The sequence below is a fragment of the Euwallacea similis genome, chromosome 3 (assembly GCF_039881205.1).
Source record: "Euwallacea similis isolate ESF13 chromosome 3, ESF131.1, whole genome shotgun sequence".
Taxonomy (NCBI): Eukaryota; Metazoa; Arthropoda; class Insecta; order Coleoptera; family Curculionidae; genus Euwallacea; species Euwallacea similis.
Genome location: NC_089611.1, coordinates 2,759,364 through 2,780,891, shown reverse-complemented (window position 1 = coordinate 2,780,891; position 21,528 = coordinate 2,759,364). Strand labels below are relative to the sequence as shown.

General features: G+C 34.9%; 1 protein-coding gene across 4 annotated transcripts; it reads right to left on the bottom strand.

The window, feature by feature from the left end:
• Window positions 1-650: 650 nt before the first annotated feature.
• On the bottom strand, window positions 651-18,819 carry Mctp (multiple C2 domain and transmembrane region protein). 4 transcript variants are annotated; one of them, XM_066406288.1, is made up of 16 exons: window positions 18,573-18,819; window positions 15,562-15,758; window positions 15,097-15,229; window positions 9,232-9,338; window positions 8,936-9,053; window positions 7,689-7,858; window positions 7,387-7,551; window positions 7,183-7,334; window positions 6,973-7,128; window positions 4,942-5,128; window positions 4,614-4,887; window positions 4,175-4,457; window positions 3,564-3,777; window positions 3,392-3,504; window positions 3,103-3,310; window positions 651-1,856 (listed from the first exon to the last, which is right to left on the bottom strand). In XM_066406288.1, the coding sequence occupies exons 1-16, from the start codon at window positions 18,604-18,606 to the stop codon at window positions 1,695-1,697; spliced, it is 2,673 nt and encodes an 890-aa protein (XP_066262385.1). In that variant the 5' UTR covers window positions 18,607-18,819; the 3' UTR covers window positions 651-1,694. The 4 variants fall into 4 exon arrangements, with proteins under 4 accessions (XP_066262385.1, XP_066262383.1, XP_066262384.1 ...); XM_066406286.1 differs by lacking the exon at window positions 18,573-18,819 and adding an exon at window positions 17,344-17,716; XM_066406287.1 differs by lacking the exon at window positions 18,573-18,819 and adding an exon at window positions 17,344-17,716 and having other exon boundaries at window positions 651-1,781.
• Window positions 18,820-21,528: the final 2,709 nt, after the last annotated feature.

Sequence of the window (21,528 nt, the reverse complement as noted above, 5' to 3'; positions counted from 1 at the left end):
GATGACTTCAAAAATTTGATGCGCCAAAAGTAACAAAGTCATGAAAAATTTATCAAAGTTGGCTTTAATACGTATAAATAGTTCGCATATTTTCACATCGAAAAATCCAGTGGCGTACATGACAATTTTGACCAAAAAAATTAAGTAAAAATTGAGTGCTCTGATTTTAATGAGATTTGGTTCCGCAGTAGGCGTACGATACAGCATTGATATGCCGCGGTCAAAATTCGAATCGGATAACTTCGATTTTTGGGTCCGAAAAATATCATGGACTATACATCATGAAAATTTTGAACCCAAAAAATCGAAGTTATCCGATTCGAGTTTTGACCGCGGCATATCAATGCTGTATCGTACGCCTACTGCGGAACTAAATCTCGTTAAAATCAGAGCACTCAATTTTTACTTAATTTTTTTGGTCAAAATTGTCATGTACGCCACTGTCTTCTTATAGACAAAATTTGTCGGTAAAAATTTCCTATATTAAATTTTTCGCGAAAAAATGCTCATGAAATACACTTCGTCCAAAAATTTTATTATTGTATAATTAGTGGTGGACATAGCAATTTTAACCACAAAATTTGAAGTTGTATACCACAGTTTAATCTTCGAGCACATTTCTGAGTAAATCTGACAAAAAAGATCTGCTGCAATTTTGTAAACCTTTATTTAATTAATAAAAATCTTATACAATAAAACAACATCGATATCACTTTTATAATAATAATTGGCAAACAATTGAGACGTCACGCTGTGCAAGAGTTAAGTGAGTCAATGATTAAACCATAGAAAAATTTTTAAAGATGCATATTTAAAACTTACGGCCATATTTAATGCAACCTCGGGCATGAAAAAAGTATCTTTGTAATTGATAAAAAGAGAAGAATTTCAGTGCAAGACCTTCACAGTTAAATTGCTAAAGTTATTCTAAAAAGAGGACCATCGACATATGTGACAAAATTGCTCTCCATTTAACTATGCGACGAAAGATAAATTTAAAAAGGGGTAGCAAAATATTTATGATTAGGACACCTTTATCAAGACTTTCTAAGTACTATAAGAGTGAACTGAAAACTGTAGTTGTTTTTCTGTAGTTAGGTACTTAAGGTCCAACGTAACGTAATTATGATTAAAGCTTTCTTTAATTTAAATATAAAACCCTAATTACTTAAGTAATAATTCGTAATTACGATTCGTGAGATGTACCTATTTTGAATAATTATTTAGACGTTTAGGTACATTGAATTTTACATCGGGCAAGATAATAATATGTACTCGTATTATTAAACTCACTACTAAATTAAACACTAAACTAACATCTCGACTTTTCAGACTATAATTTAAAACTTAATCGTCGAATATGAACCCGAAACTACAAATCACCGAAAGACTAGGTACTTAAATACGTTTATCACAAAATAAAACGATTTCTCAATATGGTGAATAACGTTGGAAGAGCTCCGATTAGCACTCATATTTAGAAACCAGCTCGAAATGAATTCTAGGACATGGAAAAATTGACATCCCTTTCTACCGACTTAGAAATCTTCAAGATTCAGTAGCTGCCTTCTCAAGTCGGCTCAATACTCAAAACACAACCTTAAAAAAAGTACAAACTAATCAGACTTTTCAACGCTTCTCTGAAATCTCACTTTCCATTCGAACTTGAAACCGCTCAGCATCCTCTGGTGCCACTAGGAGGATTTGTGCTTCTTCCGCTGCTGCGGCCGGCGCTGATCGCTATCAGGCGAGGTCAGCAGCTTCAGATCCTTGTAGTCCAGCTGCAAGTACCATCGTATCACTGACAAGCGCCCCAGGTGGGTCGATAGTCCGACGCCCAATAATTTTATGTATTGCTGTTGGGTGTCACGAGAGCGAACTTTGATTATTCGTTTTGAGAACAGTGATTATTACCCTTGTTAGTAGTTGACAGTGTGGTATTACTCCCCGTCTCTTAATCAGATTAGACAGACACCCACAGTGACTTAAAATTATTGGACAGAGTATATGATAATGAAGATGAGCAATGATGGTGAAATAACATTGAGACAAGCAAACCAAGACAATCGATAGAGGCTTCGTGTGCATTAATTATAAATTTATGAATTAATTCCCTAAACCTTAACGAAATTATCAAGCGATAAATGGCAACACTGCGCTTTGCTTTTGTTTTCCAAGATGAACGTCAGAATTTGACAATCCATGATTCAAAACTATGACTGATAAGGGCACTGCGAAATGTAAACAAATTATTAATAGAAATTTATAATTTCTTCCTAGCTATAAACTTTTAAATTCAAGCATAAGCATCCAAATTTGACACGTCCGATATGTTCTAATATGGTAATTATTTAATGTGATACGTTTAGTCGACCTCCGTTTGACCTAAAGGATAAAATGTGATCGCTTGGAACTAGAGTTTTGTGTGCAATCCTCTAATGGCACCAATCGTACTAAAAATCTAAAATTTTCTACTAAAATCAATGTTTGAAACTCGATTGAGATCTTTTTCATAGGCCCTAGACATCTTTTTATATTTTCACCTCCTAAATCTGATTTTACAACAAAAAACATGAAAAATTCCGAGCAGAGGTTTGGAATCCTTACTCCATTGAATATCAATAGGAATTGGAAACTGCGCGAATATGAAACGTGCCCTATTTAAATTTTTTATTGGTTGACTGTATTTAATTCCTTGCACATCATTGAAGCATTCAAATGATCAAAAAATTTGCAATACGGTAATTTACCTGTAACCTGTGAATGAGAAAACGCATTGATGAAATGTAGTCTAAATGTAGACATACAAATCTTTTAAACGACAAATATGTTGGAAGTCTAATGAAATGGTGAAGGCGCTGTTTTAATTTTGTGATAAATCTTTTTGAGCGGTAATAACATGATGTAAAAACTAATGAAATGGTGAAAACACCGTCTAAATTAATACTTAATGACTTTGTTGTAAAAAATCATAATCTGCTTATTTCCACTATCATAAAACACATAAAGCATGATAAATGAAAAACTGCTACTCATAATAAATGAAATTCTACGACACGCAAAGATCTATATGATTACATCAATTATCGGACCAACACTTACCAGCATTTCGTCATCCGGAATCCGCGATAACAAATCTAATATTTCGTTGTTTGGAACCACATGAGGCCTGAAAATCCTGCGTAGAAACTTGTTGGAGGCCCACATCATCAAAAGGTAGCGAATAGGAATCAGGTACAAGAGGAAAGTGGCCGAAGTCAGCAAGACTATAGCAATCCATGAGAGATATGGGACAGTAAAGTTGAACATGCTATAAAGTTTTTATTTTTTAGCTAAGATTGTAAACTTTTGAGGGTATCTATGGCTTAATTCTCAATTAATTTCAAATTACTTTTTTACGCTTTCCAGGAGAGAGGCAATTTTGCCTATGGCATTTTGAACTCCCTGCGTCACATCCTGAATGGCTTGCAATCGCTCTTTCAGGCTCTTCTTCTCCTCTTTTTCCTAGTAAAAAGTCGCAAAAATATTGACACACTTCAATCGAATATCTCCATAAATCTTACTTTATCATCTTCGTCCTCTTCGTCGACATCTGAATCAGCGATTTCGTCCCATGGTACCGGCGCAGGACCAGCCAAATGCCTGATAAAGTACTGTTTTAGGAAGATGAGTAGGCCCGCGACTGGAAGCATCCAAGGTTGAAAATAGTAACATAGAATAAGCCATAAAACCAAGGCTGCGAAGCTTTGGATTTTTGATTCCCATTCGAAACAATCTCTAAAATAGAATTGAATTGCAAATACAAGATTAAAGTCCACCAATTTCAACGGAAAAACCACTATTGTAGAGTTTTTAAGTTCGAATACCATTTCACTACAAAAATAAAAATTGGAATTTGGGGTCCTTCGCCATTGTCGAGAAAACATTCTTGAAAATGGCGAAGGAAATGTATCAGATTCTTAAGGTCTAAGAAAAGAAAGTAACGTAATATTTTTGACCTGTTAGTTCAGGAATTAGATTAAACAGGGTCGTTTAACCTAATTCCTACGTTTAAAAAATAAAGCGCAATTAAGACTCCTTCACCATTATCTGGAAAATATTATTGACAGGATCAAAGGAAATGTGTCAAATTCTTGAATCTGAATATTAATATAACTATGTGGTTCGAACTTACTGGACAAATTTTCCAATCTCCAAAAAAAGCATTACAAACACCTTCAGCCTCAGTACATTCCGGACAAAGACCTGGCGTTTAAATTTCATTTCGGTTTGCATGAATTTCTCCTCTTTGGGGTTCAGGGTGCGTATACAAGCCCGAATCGGGTTCCACACCAAACTCATCTCCAGCAGGATTTGTGGAGAGTTGCCCTTGGCGCGACTACGCAATTTCTTGTCTTTTAGGGCGTACCATCGTTTTTCACCGTTACGTATTCGTAGAAGAGGTATTGCTACTTTACCTAAAAAAAAAATTGTTTTCTTATTTTAAGAATCAATAAGTCAACTTACTAGTAACTTTATCTAGAAAAAAATTTTCTCATACCTCAAAATTGCCAGAATTGTGATCTATTCACCCTTAAAGGGATAAATTTGATTTATTTCCCTTTGAAACTTACCCAAAAACTCCACTTTATGATCTCGATCCTCATCGAATACAATTATATCCAATACACTATTTATATCCTTGACGTTAAAAGTGAATATCTTATTCCAATGTGGGGTGAGAGTTTTGTATTCGGTTTGGGTTTGAAGCCGGGCATTTCCTAGCTCTAACACGCAGAAGGGGTCACTTTTGCCCCCGATATCCGCGGAAGCCAGTCCTGTAGCCCGGAAAACTTTGACCGTGAGGTGTCCCACGTCTTTCAGATTATGAAAAGTCCGGTGCCATAGCTGAAAGTTGGGAATTATTTTTAGTTTTTTTCTCTAAAAAATTAAACTAGTTACATATCGATTCAGGATATTTTGTTTTTCCCTATAGTTTTCTTCGTAGGTAGTTAAGTCGGAAATGGTTTCCGAAGCGGTAGTTCCGCTGATGGTTAACAAGAGATGGAGAGAGCCTGCGCCATCTTCCAATTCTTGCCATAAATTGTAAGTGCGCTCCCTTTCCATTTCCATTAAATTAATGACGCATCTAAAATAGATAGGTGCTATTTACGTCCTGGAATTATGAAAATCATATAGAGAACTAGTAATATCCATTTATGAATTAGCATTAATCATATCAAGCAGTAGATAATAACGATCTTAATATGAATATTGTGGTACCATTGAAATGCTTCCTAATTTAATATGATACGCTCTATTAGGAATGGCGTGTCTTTTATAAATTAAACAAGCTCGAGTGTTCAAGCGAATAGATTTTGGCAACGATCTTCAGAAGAACGAGATATTTTTAATTAAGCCAAGTGAAAATTTCTAAAATAGGCACAATCACATTGAATTGAAGAGATTTTGCGATTTCACTTTCAATAATGGCAACGCAGCGTTGTCCAATAGTCAATACATAATGACCGATTCATCTGATAACCGCATGATTTCGACCAAGGAAGGAAATGATTTTGGTACAAGTGTAACCAAGATAGAAATTGATATGATTTTTGTATACAAGGTTTCCAAGTCTTGAATAGGTTACGAATTTTTATAACATTATGCAATATGTTATAGGTCTGGTCCAAAATAAATTTAACACAATTTGAGCACTTCTGAACAATTCAATCTGATAAATGTATACAAGATATACGATGTAGTAAGAAGTAGAACACCATGTGGTGATTCTGACGGAAAATCAGTAAATGGAGAAGTAAGTTTGAAAAAACCAAAAATAAAGGTACCGGTTTGATATTTCAATGTCTTTGATTTCCTTTTCTTTACGCCTTCAATTTCTCTCATATTCTTGTATTTTCGGTTGTATGTGTGGCTCAGCGATGAAATAAGATTTTTCACAGCTTCGAAAAATAATAGGCAAAGGAAGATATTATTTTTGCTCCGTCATTCATTGGTGCCTAAAGTTAATCTTTTTCCGACACGACATTCTTGGCAACGATTCAATATCTTTACCACTCTTTGCCACGCCACAAAAGGCCAATTACAGTTTTGTAAAGTTGTTATTGATTATCTCACGTAAACTTCATTTATGCTGATGTATTCAAAAAGAGACTGAAAAAAATAAGACTTTCAGCTTATTTAGTGTTGAATTTATTGCAATAAAATAAGCAAAAAAACTAAGAAACTGTTGTCGCAAGTAAAGGCCTCAGAAAACAAATATATAATATTTTAAAATTTCATCCAAAATGGCAACACAGCGCTGTTCAATTGTCAGCCTCAAAATAACCAACCTATCTGACAGTGTCATACGTCCGACAATGAAAGAATAGTATTTGATATGAATATGGCAAGAAAAGAAACTAAAGTGATTTTGGGTATTTATATTTACAACGTTGCCAATTCTTCAACAATTAGGTAATTTAGATAAAAAATAATCTGTTTGGTATTTTATAATAGATTATTTGCTGCTAATTTAATTTGAATTTTTCTTAATTAAAAAATTTTTTTCTATAAATAACTAGATAAGAAACGGTAATTAGTATTTTAATATTGTCTGGAATCATGAACTTCACAGAGCTGACCAAATTGCTTATAAATCGATTTTATTATTTGCGTCTAGCCAAGTTTTTAACTCAGAAAATAATAAATTGCAAAGGTACATCGCGTGACAATTTGCCTCAGGTGGAGAAATTCATGAATGCTCTGCTCCGGTTTCGGCATTTCTATGGAAAATTATCTTTCCGGCTGAGTTATCAGTTGTTTGAAAAACCGGATTTAATTTAATTAAAATCAAATTTCCATCAATCTTGAAACATAATTGAATACTCTACATAACCCATTAAAGCGAGTTTACGACGTCATTTAATGCCAGCTTTACGACCACTAAGTTCAGCATAAATAGCAAATTCTAACCAGTGTTTCAATACATACCTTCCAATAAAGTCATCTTTGGTCCTGTCTTTGTCCCACACAGTGATCTCCAACTGCTGATCTCCATCATCGTAAAGGTGCAAATCCAGCTGTTCCAGCCAGCGAGGATTCAGCGACCTCCAGACGGTTTTACTCTTGTATTTTTCGTTACCTAACCTAATGGGATTTAGGTAAGCCACAAAGATTTGATCGGGTGAATGAGGGCTTTACCTAAACTTAACATAAGGGTCGGAAGTTCCCGTTTCAGGATCACAGGCTAAGAGGTTTTTGCCTTCTATGAGGACTATCGTCACCACTGAACTCCATATTTGAGACTTCAGTCTCTTGTTCACGTCTTGATTTCTACTGTTCTTTTGGAAGTACTGAAAAATGGTAAAATTTGACAATAAATTCGTAATTTCCGACAAAACTAACTTGTTCTTTATCTTCCTGAGTTTTCGGATACAGGGTGGCCGAAATATAGATTTCGCCTAGGGAAGTATCAGGTCTGCAAGGATCTTGCAAGGTCAACATCAGGTCATTGTTCCTTCCCAAATCCAGGGTTGTCAAGTCCAAAAATGCTGACCCCATGAAGTCATCCTGAGAAATAAAATCTCAGTTCAATTACCGTACACTAAAACAGATAAAAGTTTTCATTGCAGTGGAAATAGAATTTCCATTGAAAAATTCTAACTGACCTATTTTCCGAGAGCCGGCTTTGTGTTTTCGCGCCTTACCTGCAAGCCCCAGTCGTAATCGAACACTTTAATGGAAATTGGAAGAAATGGATCTTCGATCGGCACCGTGAAGCTCTCATCCCACATAGGATTCAACTCCCGGTAAATGGTTCTTGACTTGTATATGAGACGGCCTCCTATTTTGAATTTCACGTACGGATCGCTCAGCCCTAAATCAAATTAAAATCGAATCCATCGAAATTGGGAAAAATACGTCAAATTAACGATATAAGATGAACAATTATATTTAGTCCGAGTACTGTAAAACATAATTTTTGTAGCGTTGGGAAAGTGTTTCAACTAAGCAGCATGCTTAGCATCGCCTTCGGGTCAATAATTCCATTAGGAAGCAATTACTAATAGCATTTTCCGATTATTTTCAAAAATTTCCCATTTTGTATTCCACTTAATTTGCCAAATGGCTCATTATTCTATGGCGTAGTTAAGATTTAGGTCGCTGGAAATAAGTGCCAGCAGAGCCAATTGCGATTTCCCTGGAAACTCCGAACATCAAAATCATTTATTATTTGTTGCTTCTCGTTGCTTTAAAAGAAAATCAATTTCTTTAAACCTACGATCCTTGTCTCATTTAGCAACCTAGCATATCTCAAATAGCATGAAATTACTTGGCAAACCATATAGTATACAGCAATAAATGCTGTGCAAGTGGTTACCATTTCCGAGTTACAATCACAGAATTTTCATTTTCGTTAAATTTCCATCACAATTGTTCGAGAGAACTGTCAAATGAAGCGTCGTTGCCAATTCCTTGGGTTATACTAAAATTGCAGGATTTTCTCACTTTCTTTGCAACGATGAATTTTCTCTTCAACCGGCAACGTTTCCTATCAAAACTGACCAACAGATTTTTGTTACAACTTGACCTATTTTTAGAAATAAATGCCAAGTGAGGCGTTGCCATTCTCTACCGTAGTTAAGAGTCTAAAATGTACCTCCGTACTGAGCAATTTTTATATACCAAGCAACATCGCATAACTAGTAACAGTAGTGAAATCTGACAATATGACGTGTATCTTTGAAAACAAAAGCTAAACGCTGAGTTGCCATTTCCCTCGTTTAATCAAAATTCGTATACGAATTTAGGGTTTGATGAACAAAATCAGCTTAGAAAAATGTAAAAAAACACTTAGGATTTTTTTAAAAACTTTTTTGATATGCTAAATCAGGTTACCTTATTCAGTTGCTGCTTTCAATATATTTATATTGAGGTCATTTGTATAACTTACCATTTTTATCCATAGCTATTAGCCCGCGTCCTCTGCGCAAGAATATCCTGAGCTGGAAAAAGGAATATTGCCGTAAGGCTGCCTCTCTTCTCCTTGTGATTTCATCACTAGAATTTGTCTATAAAAAAATTAAAATCTCCCAAAACCCTCCTACGTCACTCAAGCATTTAACTCAAACTATGACGCCTCTTGAAGCGCAAACACAACATACTTCTCAATAAATTTAATGGCGAACTCCTGCTCTTTTCCATTATTTTTTTATACGGATTATTAATGACGCCAGCAAGAAAACTTACCGGCAATAAATCGAGTCCTGCCACTGCTCCTGGCGCGGGAGCGTGGGGTTTCGGAGAACCTCCTGGGGAACTGGTGGTGTCACCGCAAGTTCGACTCAAAGGCGAATCTATTCAATACAAGAGATTCCAATTTATTAATAAGAGAAACTAAAGACAAACTAACTTTCCAACTTCAATAATATGAGGGAACAAAGAGGCAAAGGCTTCTTATTAATAATATTATTGCATGCCGTCTGCAGTTTGCTGATGAGATTTCTGCACATTAATGGCATAGTTTGCAACTTAGTCGCTGTTATATTCCAGCATAATTGGATATTTAGTATTCATTGAAAAGTGCTGTTTTTTCCCATTAAGGATTAAGTTTGCAGCCACTGGGACTATTGCCAAAATCGATTCCCATCAAAACCTAAGACGAGTCATTTTTAAAGCCGCAATTAAAAACCATCAATAAACGTTCTAAAAATATTATCCCATAGGTTTACACTGTCCTCTGATGTTAATAAATTAAACTGGGCGCAGTAAAATTGCTAGGACGCACATACACACACCCCTAATGATATCACTTTGTATTGGTAACACGCCAAGGCCAATTTTACCCTTATTTTACCTTGTATAGTTAATTTTATTGGACTTTTATATGGAGTATAAATTTTCCCCACTGTGCCAGCTTAGTAAGAGAATTGGAAGGTTACTAAAAATTTAATCGAATAACTCGGGTTGGAGATCCGAAGCTTGATCCCTCATGTGTATTGAATGAATTAAATAGAGCTTGCTCTGGAAAATCTGGCAAAATTGGTACTGACAATAAGAGACCGAATAATGATAGTTTAGAGTATGTATAGAGGTTAAATTCTTTTTTTATCCTTCTTTCTATCTTTTGTGAGTTTCAGGGAATTAATAACATGTTTTGAATTTGCGATGTTTAATTAGTGATAATTCATGCTGCGTATTTTAATGACGCGTCCGGTGATGTTATTATTCCTGCAATTATTTTTCTTTTATTAGTCGCATTTTCTGACGAAAGTTTGTTACTTGGGAAGTTAACTGCTTGGGAAAAACAGACTTTTATAGACGCATATAAATAAATGGTCCCTTATAGAAAACGCGCATTAGGTGAACTTGTGATTTAGTAGAATGTTTGTTGTTGCAATGTTTTAATATAGTGAAGCATTGTTATCATTAAATTTATTAATTCAAATTACAAGTTCTGTAACCAACAATTACTGATCATAATGGGTTAATGATATGTTTTTTGCCTATCTACATAGTGCGATGTCAATTTGTTCTATTCACATAGCTGTCGCTAGTTAATAACTAATAAGATTTACAAAGCGCTACTCATATTAATAAAACCAAATATTCCCGATTTAGTATGAAGTCGTTCATTATCTAAAGAAATTATAACATTTTACGAAAAACATAATATTTTTTACTTACATAATGTTATTGACAAGAAATTTTCCTAACATTAGCAACACTGTCAAAGTTAATTATTGTCACACAGAACTGATATAAGTTGCCCGACTTTTTGATTTCTAGGAATTTTATTAAATCTTTTTGCTTATCAATAATTAACAAAAGTTTTTGAAACACTGAAAGCAAACACCAAAACACGTAAAAAAGCAAAAAATACACTTTTATATAAGTGAAAACAATTAAAAATGAATGCGTTAATGAAGTGCACATTTGCCTCTCTTTTCATTAAATGGCATTAAAGAAAAACAGACACACATTCAAAAATGTTTAATATTGTTAAATTTTCATTTAAAATGCAATATTCGAGACATTATGAAATGAAAATATTCTTAACTCCGAATAAATGGCACCAGGTTCTGTCGCATTTCTCGAACGCAAATAATCATGCGATTATGATATTTTTGGTAGTCTTGGTGGTTTTTTGAACGTTTGCTTCTTAAAGATGCATTTTGATTGAAACATTGAATTGCAGTTTGTTGGAGAGAGAATTGTAAATGTTAACCTTATAAATAGAAAGGAATATGTATATTAAATTTCTAGACTTTACTCTACTGACATTAAATTGCTTTTATTGCATACGTATGCCATTTAATTACGTAATTATAACGCAAGCATAAAATTATTATTGAAACCTAAAATTATACCTTAGGAAGTGCTAGGAACAATTCATTAAAAATGTACAGTAAAATGTTACTTTGAAGTAGAAACTATAAAATGCCGCCTCAACAAGGGGTTTTGAAATTATTAGGATTTTACGAAACATAGGAAAAGCCAAATTTATGGTACAATAAAAAAATAATGTAAAAATAATTTCCATTTAAATTAGAAGATTTTTAAATATTTAACTAAAAATCTGAACAGCACAATGGTTCTTTTTATTGGTTCCAACTGAATGAAACTATTTTTTTTTTCTTCAAAAGGGTTTTAATCTGCTTTGTTTCTACCTACATACCATTTAAAACTCTTTTTCCAATGTTATTGTTACAATTGTTAACAAACGAATACGTCACTGAGTGCATCTTTCATAAGTCTAATGGCAATTCGCAAACACACGCAAGTTCTTCAGCGCAAACAAGCGAAACTAAAGCAGTTCCCACATTAACTAGTACTACCAAAGTTTGATAACGCTAATTGTGATAGATAAAAAATCAACGAATAATTTATTCGTAAATACATACAAATGCTCTTAAGCAATTAGGGAATTCCGCCATCGAGGATTTTTTTATGGATTAAATGTGGAATGAGTCTAGTGACTTAGTTTAAACTGTAGTTGCAATATGTATGATAGGAATGCTATTCTTCCTGATACTATAATAGTTAATGTGGCAAGTCCATAAAAGTTCATAACTTCATGACCTATACTATAGATATATATTGCGTGATATTGAAAAGGGAGCAACCCGTAAAAATGGTTTGATTTAAATAATTTTTGGTATGAATGTTTCTTGTACTAACATAAGTACATCATTAAAAAACTTTTAAAATACGATGATTAAAACTCGAAATAAAAATGAATATATCGGCCTTCCGCGTTGTCTTATTCACCCCTAGACACATCTAGGTATCGGTTTGATGAGATGATATACATATGTCCTCTTGAAGGATCTCATTTCAGGCTATCTGTTCGGCATAACAGAGTGCCGCTAGGGTTTGTGAGGAACGGGGTAAATTTTGTAACCTTCTACCTATAATATCCCAGACACGTTCGATTGGTGATAAGTCTGGAGATCCGGATGTCCAAGGAAATAAGTTGACTCCATTTTGTTCGAAGAAATACGTAGTAATTCGAATCACATGTGGTCATGCATTATTTTGTTGAAAAACTGGATTGTGAAGTGTTCCGAGATAGGGCAAAAGATGCTGCTCCAAGACGTCTTGACTGTACTGTTGAGCATTCGCACAGTTTCTGATGAAAACCTGCCATGAGCTACAGTACACCATATAATTATCTCTTCAGTTTGGAGTATATCGTCGCCTTCTCATTTTTCCTCGACCATCATGAATACCCAGACACGATCTGAACTCATCGCTCAAGGCTACAGTATTTCATCCCAGGTCTCACTGCACCCGTCCTTTGAATCACTGCAATCGATTTTGTCGATGAAGAATGGTAACAGGTAGCATAAGATGGGGTAAATGGTTCATATCCTAATAGGCCGTCCATGCTCAACAATTCTCTGATCTGCCAACACCCTCGAGAAGACGAACTAGTTTCTTAATTCCAAAAATCGAAGATTTTGGGGCTCTGTAATTCTTGGACGCCTCTCTAAACCTTCTCCTTGTTTGTTACCGGCCTTCCTGGAATCATGCCCTACAACAACGCCCCGCAGGATTTAAATTTCGATTCAACCCAGTGGCGATTCGTCTAAATGATAAACCAGCTTCTCGTAACCCCACTATTCGACCTCGTTCAAGGTTGTTTTGTTATTGAACTTTTTGCAATAAAAAATACGCAAAACTGCTGATAACGCAAAAAACAAATGCGAGAGTATAATTGAAAAATTGATCGTTTTTACATATCAAAAATTATTTAAATCAAACCATGTTTACGAAGTGTTCTCTTTTCTATGTCACGCAGTATGGACTCTACTCATGCTGTAGCACAAATTTAAATCATTGGACCTAAATTGCTCTGTCACCAATTAATAATTACTGCTCGCTAATCGCCAACAGGTGTTTTGACCTATTAAAAATTTAGATCAAGTTTAATAGCGAAATTTCACGTAATCCAACCTTGAAGCGGGTGATAACGAACAATATCAACCTTCAAAACTAAATTTGTTTACATTATACGGAAGAGCATGGACACATTCTTATACAAGCAATAATAATATGGATTGATTATGCAGTGCAGGGACATACACGTAGGGTAAAAGTGGGTAAATACGGAAGGTCGAAACTTGAAAGTAGGGCTGTTTCGAACATATGTTTGGTAGAGGATTACATGCCATGTAAAAATTGGATTTTGTAGTGAATATTTCAGGCAAGTGCTTTTTGGGTCTTGTTGGGAAAATTCGTTATAGGTGTTTTATGGATGTAATAATGTAAATTCTGTAAAATTACTACGTGAGAGGCGTACTGTTATTACGTACAATCCGGAAATTCAAATAAACGTGGGAGAAAATAAGTGTGTATTATTGGCTAATCCATCACGGATGTTAGTTGTATTAATAAGGAGAAATATATTAATCTCTTTCAGTTAACTCCATTAATATTAAACTTTTTGACACCTGTCAAATTTCTTGACATTTTTTGCCTGTGTCAAATTCGCAATAAAGAATTAGACCTGTAAAAAGTATTTCCCTGCAACCCAAATTGTTTTACAGATGCTTTTGGTTTAAAAACATTTGTCTCTAGCACTGTACTATACGTGGTGCTTACAAAAACATCATCTATTTTCAGGTATCTGAGTATTTATTAAACTAAAAATGTGATCTATCTAAACATCTATAAAAAAGCAGATATTTTTAAAAAATTTTCTTTATGTAATATTATGTAGACCAATGAAGTTAAAGCAAAGCGTCTTGACTACGACTCGCCTGGCTTACTATACATCCATCGTTTAAAGCTCGCTGCAAATTAAAAATAGAAAATTGAATTTCATTTTATGTCATAATATCTATAAATCAGGACTTTAACATTTCATATTACAGGCGTAATTGATATTATATTGATCCCATTTACCCGATTTTATTTCTCCATTATAACATACGCATTAACGTGCTGGATACATTGGATAAATATTTCTCTTTCGCTGACCCTATTTCGGATAAACAAGCTGAAGTCGAAGCGACTCAAAACATTAACATTTAGGTCATTATTATTAAAGCTGGTTTATATACGTCGACGTTCTTGAAATAAGAAAATTCCGTATCGAATTTGATATTATTTTTCTATGAATTTTAGTAAATTTCGACAACAACATTTCAATATATTCTATACGTTTGAAACGGACTTCGTTTACCTTTTATTTTTTGGGAATAACCTCTCACTAGTAGGAGTGGAATTGCACACTATTCTCACTTAAAACTAACTGAAAAAAATATTTGCCCTTTAATAAGTACGAACGGATGAATAACCTTTATTAACGTTTCGGTGATATACCTACCACGGTCTTAAGAATTCAAGAAAAAAAAAGTATTGAGAAAAGGAATTTTAGACTGTTTCACACATTTTAAATATTCACTTCTCACACATTTTAATTCACCCTTTTGTTCGTTTTTCCGCACTTTCTCCGCTGTTCCGAAGACGGTGACAAATTTGGTCTGAGCCCTTAGTAAAACATAAATATTATTCTCACTTAAATTTACCTGAGAATGGTGTGTGAGGCCTTATTCCCCAAAGAAAGAAAATAAAAAAAGAATGGACAATATTCCAACGCTCACTTACCGGTTCTGTGGTAAGCCCTGTGCCTCGGACTGGCAGTACTGGGAGTGCTGTGGTCACTGGAAAGGTCAGCGGCGTAGTCGGAAGAGCCCCGACGTCCAGGAGATTTGTGACGTTTGCTGTGTCCCAACCGCGTCTGGAACACAAATGCCACACTACGGCTACATCATCAGCGACGCTTTTCCACATGGTTATTTGTGTGGAGAATGGAAATGCGCATTTCCTCCAAACGTGCCGTTGTTAAATATCTATGTGTTAAATACCTTTCATTTCTACTGTGCCTTTTGTGCGAAAGGGAGATAGAGACAGAGGTTTAGAGCAGGACACAAAAGGAAGGACTTGGGACAGACAATGCAATGATAGGTGAACAGAACCGGACTTGGGACTTCATGGAGTAGACACCAGTCTGTTTTTACGTAACAGATATCAGAAATGACAGCATATATGACAGTTGGTTTTGGTGCTTACCCTTAATTGAGCAAAAAAACTGTGTGCTCTTTGATAGACGGAAATGTGGGAGTGCTCAGGAGGTGCTGCTGAGCGCGGTCTTACGTCAGGGGTCTCCCTGGGACTGCTCAGTTCTGATGCCGACTTGCTCAGGTGCTTGTTGGCCAGGTGCGAGGTCGTGGAGATGGCGTCATAGTCACTTATTTCTAGGGCACGTTCTGAAAGAAATTGTACGGTACAATTTTGGCTTAGTGGAGTGAAATTCAGGTTTTGTGAGCCGCAGACAAATGGTGCGATCAAATTTCCGAATATTTTAAAGTTTCCGAGACATCCATCGAAATTGGAACGCCATGTAAAATTGCGAAAAACCTCATTTTGTAATACACTTTTTTTTTTAAATTCGTACAACACTTGCGAAGGCAATTTAGCAATATGAGCCACCACACCATATAGAGAAAACCGCAAATTTGCGATAATTTGAACAGAACTCCAATCTGATAAAATTTCCGAGGAATTTGTCGAACATGGTACATCCTCTAAAGCCGAAAAAAGGCTAATTTTGCAACATTTTCCTTATACCTCAAATTTGAAATACCCTATCTAAAAAAACGGATACTAAAAGACGCAAGGAAAAAAGACGCTAACGACCACAGTAGGAAAAACAATGTGCAGGAAAGAAAATGATATATGTGTAAATCCCAGATCTACTAATATTTGTAGCATTGAGTATTTAGTTCATTTTTATGTATAGCACTAAGAACATATTTTTATTTCAATATCAGTGGACGTCACTGATTTTAAAAGAAAGGCACTTTTAGAATCTTGTTTGCTCGTGAAAATCTGCTAAGAATTATCCAAAATACGAGCTCTCAAATATAACGAAAAAATTTGCTCTTTCGGTAAACAGTTTGTAGCATCATGGCGGAAACTGACCTTTCTCACACATTTGGTTTCTTCCATTTGTTGTAACTTTGTCTCTAGTCAGTTTCCAGAAGAAAATTAAGGTTATTATTGAATTAAAGAAAACCCATTGATACTGTTGAGGATCATAGGACATAAGTTCAAACATTGAAGCTATACATCATTATACCTATAATGGCAGAAACAGCGATGATGCTACCGACAACCTTAACTGACCATTATCAGTTAACAGTTTTTAACCGCAATATTCACATAAATAATTATTTGTTCATAGCAAATACTCAATAGAAAGTTATTATAACAAATATTTTGATAGAAATTAAACTCAAAAATCGAAATTTTATGGAAAATAAGCTTAAAAATGAACAAGGACGCGCATTTTGCCAATACAAATAAATAACTGGAAAATTTCGTAGATTCAAATGTTTTTCGATTATATCGCGTGCTGGCGCAAAACAAGTTTTCTATCTTTCTTTATTGTATTACAGTAAAGTGAGATGAAATTATTCTGAAATCTATGGTGACGGGACTTTCAAATCCACAATCAACTAAGAACAAAAGATGCCCACCTTTCTTTTGTAATTACATATTTCGTCAAAACTTGCGTCCACGATAGCGCGATTAATTCAATGATTTCTACATTATTTATTTAAATTCAATTGAGTTGTTCACTGATAATTAGTTAGTACTCAATTCAATAGCGACTGAGTGTCCACTAACTAATTAAAAATCCAAAAAGCATTTACGATGAAGGTGTCTCAAGACTCATTGAATATAATACTCGTTCAGCGGAATTACTTCTTATTTAAACTTAATAATCCTCAATTATTCGCACTCATTGCCCTCAAAAAGAACCATTTCAATCCACAAAGCCGTCCCTACCTAAATAATTGTTATTATCTTCCAAAAACTCGTATTTCTCCCCACATTTCAACCTCCTCCTCCTCTTCTTCTTCTCGCTCATCCTCTTATACCCGGTTCGCCCTACCACCTTCTTCTTCTCATCCAAAACGCACAGTAACAGACCGCAATAAAGACACTCCTCGTGTTCTTTTCGCAATGGTACCGGCACACACGAGTTAAACCAACTATACTTCTTTGACGGCTGCATTACAATAGTTTTAACGGTTTTTTGTGACCACGAAAGGTAATTATTTGAGGACCTTTGTCGTAGAAAACAATTTAGACAATTATAAGAGAGAATAAATTTAAAGGTGACACGCTGTTGACCATTAGCAAACCATTAATCAATGATGCGAGCCGGTACTATCGGTCTTATATCGTTTGCGAATGAGGCAGTTCAGAGATCGTTAGTGCTTGAAAAAAAAATCGGTTTTTTCTTTGATTGATTGCATGTAATAAGAAAATGATGACGGTTGGTTTTAATGAATTGCTAATAGAGAGTAATATTAAGGTCCATGCGGCAGAAATCGTGGTTTCTTAAAAGGTTTCTCTTGGAAGGAAAACGGAGACGCTCTAACGCTGAAGGTTTGAGGTCATCTTTCATTTGACTTCCAGGTTAATTTGGTACACAAATATCGCAGTATGTACCACTATAAATTTGCCCAAAGTTCATCTCGTAATGAAGCACCCTTTTGACCGAATCTATTACTTACAAAAAGTGTAATTGCTATCACCTGAATTATCATATTTACTAACCTCCATAATTTTTGAAATAAAATATTACCTTGGAACACTCGCAAAAAAAATATATAAAAAACTTATCGACCCGTGATCATTTAAATAGAGCAAAATGCAATTACTTATTGAAGATTGTAGGTGTAAAGTTCATGCCAGTCATCGACTAGATTAATATCATATATATAACAACTTTCCACATCCTCTCTCCATATTGCAATATGGATGATTGTTAATGCCACTATTACTCTACAGTTCAATATCATTCCCAGTTCAATGAAATATATCATAAAAGAAAGAGCAATGACGTGCGGGTATAATGGAACTCATTCATTTTGCATTCCGCTTGATCAATTTAATTAATGGGCGCAGTTTTTGACACTGGAGAATACTCAACAGCCACCGATGTAAATAATTCCACACAATATAGCACACAATTGTAATATTCTTAATAAGCTAAAATTGATGCTTACTAGAACGTTGATCACAGTTATCAGACGGAATCATAATCGTGTAAATCTATGTTATTTCTGCTAATCACAGCGAGGAGGAATCGCTGAAAGCCTGGACAGTCTAACCATCGCCCGCAATATCCACTTTCCACTCAGAACCATCCGGCTGAAGAATCGGGTCATTTTCCGACGCTTCCTCTAAAGTGAGGTTATCCGTCGCCTCTCCAAAGAGCCTCAAACGGCTCCCACGACATGCCGCATTACACTGGCGCCTTTTGTCCTCTCCATTATCGATTTTCCCCCCAACAGGAAAAGAACCAAATGGGTGGCAAAAAATCTAGTTGGTTTCCATGTAATTATCCAGATTAGGATGCAGATTAGTCGGGTAAATCATATGCGTTTCAGGGAATTGCGAACACAATGGAGAGTGAAATGAAAAAAAATTTATATTCCAGGTTTTGACAAACAAATTGCTACGGGGGAAAGGAGAAGAGAGTACGTGGAGAGCATGTCTTAGATTGGAGTGAGCGCTTTGAAATGAAAGAAAACCCAAATAGGTTAATATTCTTCATTATATATTTATTTTAGTTTGTGTTGCAAGTTCGTATTAGAAGTAAGTGCTCAAAATTATACAATAAAAAGTTCATCAACTAACTGGGCAATTTAGACGTTCTACTTTAAGTTCTTGATAATATGGTGAAGCAAACTAATGTTATCAAATACGTACGCATATCGAAATATTCATTCCTTTGTCCATATGATCAAACCAAATACTTCGTTAATGGAATTATCTGAAAGTAATGTCAAGTTTAAAGGTATTCCTCCTTGTTCCGAACCTTATTGTACACCAATATTACTGACGTTTTGGTTACCTTGAAGAAATTGTCAACTAAGAAATTCTAATGATAAACGCACACTTCACAGATTTTTTTTATAATTTCTCCACAATTTGGTGGAGAAAATAAATGTGGCTAATATTTGAATAACAAAACCTTATTTAAGATTAATTTTTATCAGTAATTGTTTTTTGCTCTCTAGCATATATTTTTAGCAGAGGAGAGATTTTCTAACAATAAATAATAATAAAAACCAGGATTTGAGGAAATATTTCTTGACAATCTGGTGTATGGAAATTTTCCATTTGAAGGATCAATAGTTTTGAAACTGACTGAATATGTGCGAACTGTTCTTGCAACAAGAATTGTTATAATAATGAAGTAAAGCTACTGCATAAGCCGACTTTGTACCATAGAAGAAGAGCTATAATCTTTAAAAATCTGATACAAAGGTATTCCTGTTGAAGCAAAATTTAAGCATTTTTGTAATGTAATGTTTTATTAATTAATTACACTGCGTGTCGATCCATTATTTTACTTTCGAAATACACCACAAAATAAGGTAATAGAGACACCAGTTGAATTAAGTTTTGAAAGAAAACCATAAAAAAACGTAAACAAATCCTGCATTGTAAACGTTATAGAGAAGGAAGAATGTGAAGAGAGAGAATAAATAATTGTTGCTCGTTGAATTATTATTGATCGTTGAAACCAAAGAAAAATATGTAAATAAAATGAATAAAAATTCTTCGGATTATCTCCCTCCATATCAGACAACATTAGAATTTAATTAACCTGAATATGGCAACTCTGTACCTCTCAATTGTTTTTGAAGCCCGACGTCAAACTTTGACAGAAATGCATCGAATTTGCCTTTCTACAGACATAGGCAATGTTGCTGCATTGGGCAAAAAAGTTTGAAAAATCGGAAACGTTTACGAAAGAAAAATTTGGCCAACATAAAACGCTTATTGCGTTTTCAAAATCAGTTCACGAATGTCCCTCAATGTGAAACACCCTGTAGATTCATCTTTTAAAATAATGCAATCTTGAAAAACCTAACTGATATCTACCACCGTCACGGGTACCCTACTTGGTATTCCGCCCGTGCCACCACCGGCACTCCACATTGTTTTCTACAATCGATGCTTCGCACATCTTCAAGCTTTGCTTCAAGAGGAAATGGTGAACTACGTGACCAACATTTGGAAGCCATTTTATTCGATGACGGTCCCATTCTTTGCATATAAATCGGCATTTCTAGTTACTAAAACACTAACGGATGGACAAATTTGGTCCGTCTTTATGGCCATAACCATTTGATGGATTAATAAGGGTGATGGTCGGCAAAGGAAATGGGCGACGTGTTGATGAGTGATTTGATCGTTTCCTGGTGGTGGTTTCCTGTTGGTTTCTTTTTAACAAAATCAGTTTATTACTTTGAGGTTTTAAATAAAAAAACTTCCTCCCAAATGTGGATTAAAGCAATATGTTTGCTCGGTTTTATGGCACAAACACCACTCTTTTATAATATTTATTCTACGGTGTTTGCTTTAATATAAAATACTGTTGCGTGTGACCCTAATACAGGGCTCATCCTGCAGACCTTGAAGAGCGTAAGCTTTCCTATATTATTATGTTTAAGGCAAACACCGGTTTTAGTAGGCACCTACACCCGTTCAATGGGCATTTTGCATTTTTCCATCCTCCTTACTATAGTAAAACTTTATAGTTCTTAGTAAACGGTGTTTTGTAATTTCGTCTAGACAGAAAAAATTCCTCAACTCAATTGTTCATTGTGTGAAACTACAGACTTGTTCTGTTACTCTCGGCGTTAAAGCAAAGTTTTTGAACACATAATAAAGAACAGACTTTAGGAACTGATCAGAAATCATATACCAACATATCAATTTGGCTTTAAACCGAAATACTCGACTGTCCACCCACTCTTTTTTTTTTATTAACAACATACCAACAACAGATCTATATGGTAGAAGATCGGCAAGTTTATTCGGGGACATTAACAAGGCGTTTGACAATATCTGGCACAGTGGTCTAATATACAAAAAAAAATGACAAAAATAAGACGTGCGTGATTTATACATACAATCATAGCTTACAGGACAAAAACCATATCATCG

Coding starts and splice junctions, on each gene's coding strand:
- Mctp (XM_066406286.1), bottom strand. CDS start 17,572: ATGCAGCCGTCAAAGAAGTATAGTTGGTTTAACTCGTGTGTGCCGGTA. Junction 7,859..8,935: donor AATAGCTATGGATAAAAATG/GTAAGTTATACA, acceptor AATTTGATTTAG/GGCTGAGCGATCCGTACGTG. Junction 7,129..7,182: donor GACCCTTATGTTAAGTTTAG/GTAAAGCCCTCA, acceptor AAATCCCATTAG/GTTAGGTAACGAAAAATACA.